The sequence below is a fragment of the Physeter macrocephalus genome, chromosome 19 (assembly GCF_002837175.3).
Source record: "Physeter macrocephalus isolate SW-GA chromosome 19, ASM283717v5, whole genome shotgun sequence".
In the NCBI taxonomy this organism is placed as follows: Eukaryota; Metazoa; Chordata; class Mammalia; order Artiodactyla; family Physeteridae; genus Physeter; species Physeter macrocephalus.
This window is the reverse complement of record NC_041232.1, coordinates 2,458,084-2,468,224: the sequence shown is the minus strand read 5'-3', so window position 1 is coordinate 2,468,224 and position 10,141 is coordinate 2,458,084. Positions and strand designations below refer to the sequence as shown.

At 57.1% G+C, this 10,141-nt stretch overlaps 2 protein-coding genes across 2 annotated transcripts in view; both read right to left on the bottom strand.

The window, feature by feature from the left end:
- Positions 1-4,440, bottom strand: part of SLC2A11 (solute carrier family 2 member 11) — a 16,079-nt gene extending 11,639 nt beyond the window's left edge. The window contains exons 1-2 of the mRNA XM_028480165.2: positions 4,212-4,440; positions 1,494-1,592 (exon numbers count right to left, since the gene is read on the bottom strand). Coding sequence (XP_028335966.1) covers positions 1,494-1,592; positions 4,212-4,322 — 210 coding nt within the window. The 5' untranslated portion in view covers positions 4,323-4,440. The remainder of the gene's footprint in view (positions 1-1,493; positions 1,593-4,211) is intronic.
- A 1,584-nt stretch (positions 4,441-6,024) lies between these two features.
- SMARCB1 (SWI/SNF related BAF chromatin remodeling complex subunit B1) overlaps positions 6,025-10,141 on the bottom strand; it is a 39,970-nt gene continuing 35,853 nt past the window's right edge. The window contains exon 9 of the mRNA XM_028480725.2: positions 6,025-6,285. Within this exon, the coding sequence (XP_028336526.1) occupies positions 6,249-6,285 (37 nt within the window). The 3' untranslated portion in view covers positions 6,025-6,248. The remainder of the gene's footprint in view (positions 6,286-10,141) is intronic.

Here is a 10,141-nt window from a genome sequence, read left to right as displayed (position 1 = left end):
GTGCCCCACAACGGGAGAGGCCACAACAGTAAGAGGCCCGCGTACCGCAAAAAAAAAAAAAAAAAAAAAAAAAAAAGCAAATGGAGCTCAGACTCCCCTTTCTAAACCCTTCATTTCATCCTCTTTTAAGGGACTGGGCAGCTATAGTTGTTTCTGCCCAGAATGTACTCGCATCCCCAACTTCTAAGCACCAACATGCTTTGACGGAAATTCTTTCCCCTTGACAATTACAGCCCCCTACACAGTTGGTCACCTGACCCAGGCCTGGCCAATCAAAGTGCTCCACCCTCCTGACCACATGATTGGTCTAGTGGGCATGTGATCCAAACCAGCCAATCAGAGGGCATGTGATCCAAACCAGCCAATCAAACTCTTCCCCAGCCTTTCTGCTGGAACTAATAGGGAGGACTTCTGTTTGGGGGTTCTCAGTCCAGGACAGGAAGTGAGTCTGCTGACAGCTGCTCTCTTGCACTGGGTGGAGGATGATGCCCCGCAGGGATAGGAGAGCCCCAGTTCCATCCTGGAACCTGTTTCCTGCAGCCCCACCTCCTTCACAGCTATGTGACAGGACACTTGCCCTTCTCACTTAGGTGGGATAGAGGTGGCTTCTATCAATGGGGCCGAGAGATTCATCCTTTCCACAGGCATTTACTGAACATCGGCACAGGCCAGGACAGAGTCAGGTGCTGGGGACTCAAAGATGACTTGGACGCTGAGAGGAGACCAGCAGGAGGCTGAGACTAAGGGCTGGGGAGGGAGGGTGACTCCAGCTGGGAGGCTGCTAAAGGAAGGCTTCAGGGAGGTGATGGCATTTGGGTGGCTCTTGAAGGGCTTCTTGCAGGTGGGGCAGAGAGGGCTTCCCATCAGAAGGAGGCTTCAAGGAAGGGCTGGGTGCATTTGGGGAGCTGCGTTTAACCTGCTTTGGTAGCGGAGTTGGGGGAACGAAGGTGGGAGACAGGTGGACAGGTTCTGATCCCAGGAGGCCTTGGACTTCAGATGGATGAGTCTGTCCTTATTCCTGTAGGCACTGGGGAGCCACAGAATGTTTCTGGGCAGGGGAGTGGTTTGATCAAACTTGAGAGGATCTAGAAGGGGGAGGTCAAAGGCAGGGAGGCCAGTGATACAGGCAGGAGAGACGGGGTCTGAACTAGGATTGTGGAAGAGACCCGAGGAGAAATGGCTGGAAGCCAGAGGCAGTTAGGAAGGACTTGGTGTCCAAGAGTGAGGGAAGAGTCAGGGCGGACCCCAGTCACTGGGTGGATGGTGGAGTCATTTACTGACATCAGGGACTCAGGAGAACTTGCGAGTTTCGGGGGAGGATGCAGAGCTGGGTTTGAACTCACAGGGCCTGTGGAACATCGCAGTGGAGGTGGACATGTGGAAGAAAGCGCCACCAAGTGGATGCTGGCCTGAAGATCTGCTGCAGGCAGCTGCTGGCCCTGGCCCAGCACCAGTGCACTGGGATGGTGACATTGGGCATGGAGGGTACATACCGAAGTTGGGGCATTGATGATTGAGAGGTTGTAGCCAAATTGAAAAGTCCCACCAATGCCAGCCGCACAGATGGTCAGGAGCAGGACCCTGCCCTGGAACTGAGGAGAGAGGAGAGGACACAGAGTGCCTGATTACAGCCTCCACCAATCCCAGCACTGCAATCTATCTGAACCAGGCAATAATGGCTCCACTTTGCAGATGAAGAAACTGAGGCAGAGAGGAGTTGCCTAGGTCATATGGCTGGCAGGTAGCAGAGGCACCCTAGCCTTCTGCTCTGAGTCCAGGATCTCGCTGCCCCTTCACCCCTGACAGCATTTTCCTGAGATGGACAGCCATTCCCAGCCCTCCTTGCCGGGCTGCCCCTGGGCATGCCTGCTGTGGCTCAGGGGACAATGCCTTGAGCTGGGGCCCCACAGGCGTGAAGCTCTGCCTCTGGCAGGACAGGAGTCCCTGAGCTACAGTGACTCGCCCCGGTGAAACTCTCTCAACAGAGTGGCTGGGCCTCCCTCTCTTCCCTCCCAGCCTGTTCTGCCAGGAGGCTAAGAGCAGGGGCCACACGGACCTACAGGTGTGGGGGCCTGGGGGGGCACATGGAGCAGCAGAGAGCAGCCTGGGTCCCAGTGCCAGCTCTGCCCTTCCTCCCTCATCTTCTCTGAGTGGCTTCCTCGCTGGCCCTGGTGATGATAATGGCTATCTTCAGGCTGGGGGACAGCCAATGTGCATGTGCACTACACACACCTGGTACAACAAAGGGCAGCTTTTCATCCTCATGCAGCACCCTCAGAGATGGAGGGAGAACTCCCCAAGGCACCCAGCTCAGCGCCCTGATGCCCCATCATTAGGTTGGTATCTTTTTCGGGGGATTCACAGTCTTATTTATATTTTTACTCTTATAATTTTTAATTACAAAATAACATGCTTGCTAAATTTTTTGAAAATCCAGTGTACGCTAACAGTTCTCCACTCTCCCAAAGAGCAGTGAACTGCTTCCCTCAGATATTTTCTGAGACATTCACAAAGTGGTTAACTATACAAAAATCAAATTGTTGATCTTTTCCTAGTAACTCTATACTACCTTTCTTGCTCGGGCAAATTGTCCCACAAATATAAAGCACTGTGTCATATTTATTATTTTTTTAATACTTAAATACAAGTTTCAAGTCAGAAGGATGTTTGGCTAAGGGCTTTCTGAAGAATTTCCAGAACCTGAAGACTACTTACTCATTCATCAGTCAAATACCAAGTGCCTGTCCCATCCAGGAACTGAGCTGGGAGGCAGATACAGCGGGGCCGGGGGAGGGGGGTGGGGAACGAGAGACCTGCTTTCACCGTATTGTGAGAAGCTGGCCTGGGGGTGGGGAGGTAGAGGAAGAGGCTCTGAGGGCAGGATCTTGCCAAAGATCTTGCCACAGGTCTGCAGGCAGGTCTATGACAGGCACCCTGGCTGCCCACAAGTTCCTACAAGGTCTAAGTAACTTCCTCACAAGCCTGAAGCCATAGGAGGAAGCCAGGTGAGAACCCAGGAGTCCTGTCTCACTGGAGTCACTGGAAGCACCCTGCTGGGCTGCCCGGAGGTGAGAGTTCCACTAAGAGAGCAGATCTGCAGGAAGCAACAAGTCACGCAACCGCCTGATGAGAACTGAGCGCACGTGGCAGGGGTGCTGGCAGGTCTCCAAGACAGCATAAATTACTTCATTCCATGAGATCGTGCATGGAGATTGCCTAGTCCTCTGACTGGTCATGAAAAGAATTCAGACATTAGCTATGGTGGTGATTATTAAGTCAGTGAATAAAGATTTCTTGCCTTTCTACCGTGGGCAATAAATCTACTGTTCTAGGTGCTGGGGATATAGTAGTGAACAAAAGAGACGAAATCCGTGACCATTCCAGAGGGGGAAGACAGGCAGTAACACATGAACAAGGAAAATACATAGTATGTCAGTTGTGCGATGTAGACAGAAAGCAGGAGAAGGTGAGAGGGGGTGTCTGGAAAAGGTGGTCAGGGAATACGCCATGAGAAGGGGGCATCTGCACAAAGACTTGAAGGAGGTGAGGGGAAGCGCCATGCAGATCAGCGCCGGTTGGCGGGGGAAACCCAGAGGCGGGGTGGTGAGCGGTATAGGCTTGCTCTTCCCGCTGCCCCGCCCCCTCGGTGCAGCAGGACGGGAGGACGGAGTTTAGAACCAGCGTGGAGGAGATGAAGGTTGGGGAGAGAAGTGAAGGTGGGAAACAGGCCCAGGACGGAATGAGGCGGCCAGGACTGCAGTGTCCAGGGGCTGCTGCTTCTGGGGGCGTGTCCGGCCCGCACCAGGACCAGAGGGATGCTAGCCTGGGACACGGCCGGTGCGCAGGTCCCGCACACTGCGCCCCAGCCCAACACTGCGCGTGAACACCGGCTCTTGTTCGTCTGGGCCGAGCACCTAGCTCCACTGTGCAAACAAGGATCAGATACTTCTGTACACTGGACGCGTTCGTTGAGCCTTCCCGAGTGCACGCCAGTCCGCAATCCCTCATCCGAGAAGCCTGAGCTGGCAGGTCTCGGAATTCTGACGTTTGCGAAAAGCGGATCGGCGTGGAAGAGAGAGGCGCATGCGTAGTGGGTGTTTGTGAAGGCTCGCTCAAAGCTTACCTTAGCCAGAGCGCGCGCGGCCGAGACACGTGCGCAGGCGCACAGGGCGTAAAGCGGGTGGGGGGCTGGGGTCCCGCGAGCGGGTCACCTGAGTCCGAGGCTGTAACGGCGGCTCGTGTTCATCCTCCATCCCTCCCTTTCTGCAGCTCTGAAGGTGAAAAGTCACTGACTCCTTACTCGACCGAGCCCTGTGGCCCATCTCCGCAGACCGGAAGGGGGCTCAGGTCCGAAGTCACCACGGCCAACCCCTGCATCCGCCTTCGCATGTCTTGGCCGGCGGCTCTGATCAGCGCGCTCCAGACTCGCCCGAAATCCCGGCCCTGGCCCCTAGTCCCCTCGTCTCATTCCCCGCTGCCGCCTCCGGAGTGACTCTCAGCCGGTCACTGCTGCGCTCCCCTTTGGACCTCCGCCGCCGCCCCTTCCGGCCCCTCTGCCCGGCCTCCTCTCACCCCAGTCTGGCGCCCCTGCCCGCCTCCGGGAGGCCCCTGTCCCCAGGCACTATGAGGGCCGAGCCCTTGATTCTGCACAGACATCCCCACTCTCCTCCAGTACAGGTGTCCCCGCCCTTTCCCCCTGGAGGAGGGACAGGATTAGGAGGGCCAAAAGGCAGACCCACCAGTCTGGAGAGCTCTCATCCGTCCGTCCTGGCAGAGCCAGTGACTTGGAACGCGCCTGGGGATCCATTCCGTGAGAGGCCATCCCGTCCTATGCGACAAGATTAGTCCGGCCCAGTGGACCTTGTGAGATGAGGAACCACCGGGTCCACTGGGCAGGATTAATCTTTTATTTCTCAGGGCTTCTCAGGTCCTTCATGAATCCAGAAGTTGGATTAAGGCCAAATCGAAACCAGACTTGCCAAAGATGCTATTTGTGGTCATAGAAACATAGACCTGAAAGTGACCCTAGAAAGTCATCTGAGCAAAGACTGTGATAGGACATACACCAGAAGGGATACTGGTTTGTTTTATTTTTGCTGCCCTGAACTTTTAAAAGTTTCTAAAATATATCATGCTTTTTTTTTTTTTTTTTTCCCAGTACGCGGCCCTCTCACTGTTGTGACCTCTCCCATTGCGGAGCACAGGCTCCGGACACGCAGGCTCAGCGGCCTCACGGGCTCACGGGCCTAGCTGCTCCGCGGCATGTGGGATCTTCCCGGACCGGGGCACGAACCCGTGTCCCCTGCATCGGCAGGCAGACTCTCAACCACTGCGCCACCAGGGAAGCCCCATGCATTTTTTAAGGAAAAATATCAATACAATAAATAAAATATTAGCAGTTGTTAAGTGTATGCCTTTCTGCATCTCTGCATCTATTGAGATGATCTACTGCTGTGATAATACCCTCTTCGCTCCCTCCCCGCCGCCACCCCCCATGGACACCTCGCTGGAGTCAGCCCCCCAATGCGTGGGCTCCCCAGCCACTAATTATTATCCTTAAGCAAGGGAGCTTGAGGTTTCTCTTCGGCAAACATTAATCAGGAGTTTAACCTTGAGTGTGTGAAAGTCAAGGTTGTGAGTGTTTGTGGCTGCCCAGTGCTGATGGCTAATCCTCTCAACGTCCCTGAGACTCCACAAGGTGGCGTCTGTGTCCGCAGCACCCCTGCAGCCCTGCTGGAGGTCGGGTCTGGGCTTTCAGATCTCCAAGTCCAGCTCAGACCCTACGGGATGGGGCCGCCAAACCACGCCTGAGTCAGGGAACCGTGGAAAGACAACCCCCACGCGTGCCGACTCCTCCTCCGGGGAGCTTCCCGCGTGGATTCCCACCCAGTCTCGGATTCCCACCCAGTCTTGGTTTCCCTGGTGAGAAGGCAGAGGTGGGGGTGTTACCAAATCTTGGCTCCCTGTCCACCGATGCCAAATAGAAATAAGGAGACAGAGTTTGGAGGAAATAGAACAGAGTAGCTTTATTCCTTTTGCCAGGCAAGAGGGGAACACAGTAGGCTAGCGCCTCAAGAACGGTGCCCCCCTCCTTGGGGAATCGGAGAAGATTTTATATGTGGAGCTCGCAGTCTGGGGTATATGATAAGGATCAAAAGTAGTGAAGGTCTTGCATTTCTTTTCTTCTGCAAATTCATGGCCAAAGCTGGCATCAGGCGGCTCAGCAACCAGGTCTGGTGTCCCTGAAGTTATCGGCTGGTGACCTTCTTTCTGAAATGAAGAGTGCTACAAGGGAGTGTAGGGGGAGAAGAAAGGCCAGGTGCAAAGGGTAATTTGTATGGAGTCAGAGAGTAATCAGCTTTGTGAAGGACAAGTCTAGCTACAAGTGTTTATTAGTAGTAATAGCTAAAGAATAACCAAGATTACTTAACTCTTTCAGGCCTGTTTATATTGTTTCCCCAGCCTGTTCATTGTTTCCTTATTTTTTCCTTGTTTATCAGAAAATTCTCAAGTCTGTTTTTGCTGCAACAGGGGCAAGGGAGGAGGGGTGACCTGCTTTCAGCCACCAGTGCTCAGGACCTCCGGGAGGGAGGCCAACATGGGTGGTGACGCCCCTCCCCCGCCATGGGAGCCACGACCCACGCTCCCTCCTACACTCCGGAGCGTGTCACTCTGCAGATGGGGAAACTGAGGCCCAGAGCTGGCGGGGAGGGGGTAGTAGGGGGATCCGCCCCGGCACTCAGCGGGAGGCAGGGAACACGGCGGCTCGCACCGAAGGTAATCGATACCGCAAAGCTGGCTGGAGGGCTCCACCGGGTCCGCGCTCCACCGAGCCCCCGGCTGCTCCTACCCCTGCAGAAGTGGCGAGGCCGCCTCGTCGACCCGAGCCCACTCCAGAAGGTGCCTCCACTGTTACCCGGGCCTGGGGACTCCCCTGACCCCCAGATTCGGCCTCCAGACCCCATTTAGCCCTCCCGGGCCGCCCCCTCCAGTTGCCGGGATCCGTCCCCGCTGCCGAGACAGGCTCCGGCCGCGAGGGGGCGACAAAGCCCGCGCTTCGGGAGTTGGCGCGGCGGGTCGCCAGGCCCCTCGGGGCTCCGCGGTGGCAGGGAAACCAAGAGGCCTGAGCCAGGGCCCCGCCAGGTGCGGGGAACTCCGGGGGAAGCTGCCCCCACGGACCCTGGGCGCCGAGTCCTGGCCGAGCCCGGGCGTCCCCTGTTCCACGAGCCCCGGGTGATTTCGCTTCCTTGGTCCTGAGCACCCAGACCGCGCCCCGCCGGGTGTGGGGGGGGGCGGGCAGGGCCTTGGTCGGGAGCTCGGAGGTCTGACACACAGCCCACCCTGCCTCTGCCTCGCTGTGTGCCTCCCCTCTCTGCTCCATGAGGGGTAGGACAGGAGTCTGGATGGTGGCCTAACCCCTGGAGCCTGGGCTCAGGCTGGCCCCCATGGTCCCTGGGCTCAGGCTGGCCCCCTTGGTCCCTGGTCTCTCCTTCAGCCCATCAGCTGGGCATCCATCACCGGGTGGGTGGTGGGTGGGCTGACCTGCTTTGACCCGACTGCCTCCCCCTCTGACCTCAGCGTCCTCATCTGTCAGCTGTGCTTCCAAGGAAGGGCTGGGGAGTGGTTCAAGGCCCCTCCTCCTTGCAGCCTTCCCTGTTCCTCCCACTTGGACTGGCAACTCTACTCCACACCAGGTGCCTCCCAAGGAGGCACTGGCTGGAGTTCAGAGGCCAGCTGACCTTGGGCACCAGGCTGTCAGGGTGGGCAGTGAGCCATCACCAAGCACAGCAGGCCGGCCACAAACCTGGCTGCAGCTGATACCAATAGGGTACCTGCAGTCCCAACATGTACTTCCTCTCTCCAGGCTCCATTTGCTCACCTGTAAAATGGGGACATCATGACAACTGACCTGCCCCCTGCACAGGCGCTGTGCCCTCAGGACCCAGGTGTGTCTGTTGACTGCCTGCACTGAGCATCCTGAGGGCAGGTACCGTGCCCTCTCTTGATCTCCAGACAGACCCTGCCTGTGGGTAGGTGAACACGAGGGGCTGCAGCCTGACTGATTGTGGAGGGCAAGGCCTAGGGGCAGCCCCTGCAGGCTCTACCCCAAATCCAGCTTCTCCCTCCTCCTCAAAGCTGGCATCCACTCCAGTTCTGGGTCACATTTCCAACTTAACGATTCAAAACTAAGAAAGAAAGAAGAAACCCCAAGCAACAACCAGCCGAGCAGCCCCTCCTGGCCACCCTTTGATATTTGAGGACTGAACAGTGGAGCTGATTGCGGATAGGAGATTTAAAGCCATCTTAATTAGAAGCAAAGAATGTCCTCGGGGTTAGCTGTGCTAAAAATACAGCTGTGCCCACATCTGGAGGGGAAGGGTGGGAGGCGGGGGGTGGGGATGGCAGTTAGACAGAGTCTGAAGTGCTGACGCCTGCATTCCCTGGTGGGGGAGGCCCCCTCTCAGCAAGGCCCATGGTGGGGGAAGAGGGGAGGACACCAAAGTGGCCAGTCCCCTGTGGCTGGGCCACCTGGTGCAGGTTTGGGATGGAGCTGAACAGGCAGCCCACCCCTTCCTGGGCCCACCCTCACCCCTTCCCTATGCCCTCCCTACACCCCAGCCGCAGTTTCCCCAGGGGCCTGGTTAACGCCCTCTGCTTCTTTCACCAGCCCCTGCCTGACATAGGTACAGCTTCTGACCGGGGAGGGGATTTTTCCTGGGTTTGCTATTGAGTGCTATTTGTTACCTTTTATGAACTTGTCGCTTGTTTTGTTTGTGTCCTCATTCTAAACAAATGAGGTACTTTTGTACCTAATCTTGGATTTGTAATTTTGCATTTGTTTTCTTAAAGAGGCCCCAATACCTCACACAAGTGAAGGGCGTGCGAGGCTGGGAGAACATCTTGAGTGAAATGTGGAGGCGGGGCTTGTGGTGGTGTCTGGGGTGGGGGGCGGGGGCGTGGAGGGGTACAAGGACACAGGGTTCCTGTCCCAGGGGCTGAGCGAGCACCTGGCCTGGGGCTCACCCTCCCCGGTATGTGAGCAGGGGCTGGGCTGCTTGGCAGGGGTGTCGGGGGGTATAAGCCAGGTGGGAGATGGGGGAGTCCCGGGCCTTTCTGAGCTTCTCCATCCACCTGCTCTGAGCACTCAGTCAGTTTCTGGGCAAGGCTCCCAGAGTGGTGGCCCCTGTCCTTCCAGGTCCTTGCCAGACCACAGATGGGAATTGCCTGATGATCTGGCAGACAGGCTATGGGTAGGAAGACCGTGGGACAGTGTGGCCTCAGGTTCCACATGGACCGGATCCCATGTGCATCCCCGGGTGTGCAGGTGGGCAGCAGACCCGTGTGGGACCATAGTCTTTTCACTGTGTCTCCATGAACTCGCATCCCCGGCCCTGCCATTTGGCTGATTCAGCCAAGCAGATAATCTCCTTCCAAAACACAGCCCTGCAACCACACTGAGCCCGAAAATAGCTGAGGTGGGGGGTGGGGGGCAGGCACCACCAGCTGCTCTGGGGCTCTGGCTGGAGGCAGCTTTGATGGTCAGGTAGTGGCCAGAGCAGCGAGTGGAATGAGGGGCCATTGATGAGGGTCATGACAGCCGGGCATGGAAGGTCAGGCTGGCCTGGCAGCTGGGGCTGGGGAGGGACCATCTCATCCAGCCACTGAGGGTCAGAGATAGAGAAACCGGGGTCCAGGCGGGGAGTCCCACACCCCAGCTACTCAGCAGGGGAGCATCCAGGGAGCAGAGTCACCTGTCAGAGACATGGCAGGAGCCCAGAGGTGGCAGAGAGGTTTTTGTCTCTGAACCACAGCTGGAGAAGGGTGAAGGCAAGGAGCTGGGAGGGCAGGGCTGGGGAGGCCAGGGAGGGCTTCCCTGAGCGGTCCATTCCCCCCGGGACCCCTAACTTGGCCTGTCCCAAACCAACAGGGGGTCTCTCTCCCAAACCTGGCCCTCCCCTACGTCTCAGCCCCCTCGCCAAGCACTCACTAAGGTCTATGCCTTCCGCCTCCTTGACCCTGTCACCCCTGCTGTCACGTGCCCACCACTGCAAGCCGCAGCCATCTTCCCCTCTGACCCCTGCTTTCTCCAAAGAGCCGCCATCTGATCCTAACCTCACCTGGGGCTCTTCACTGCCCTTGG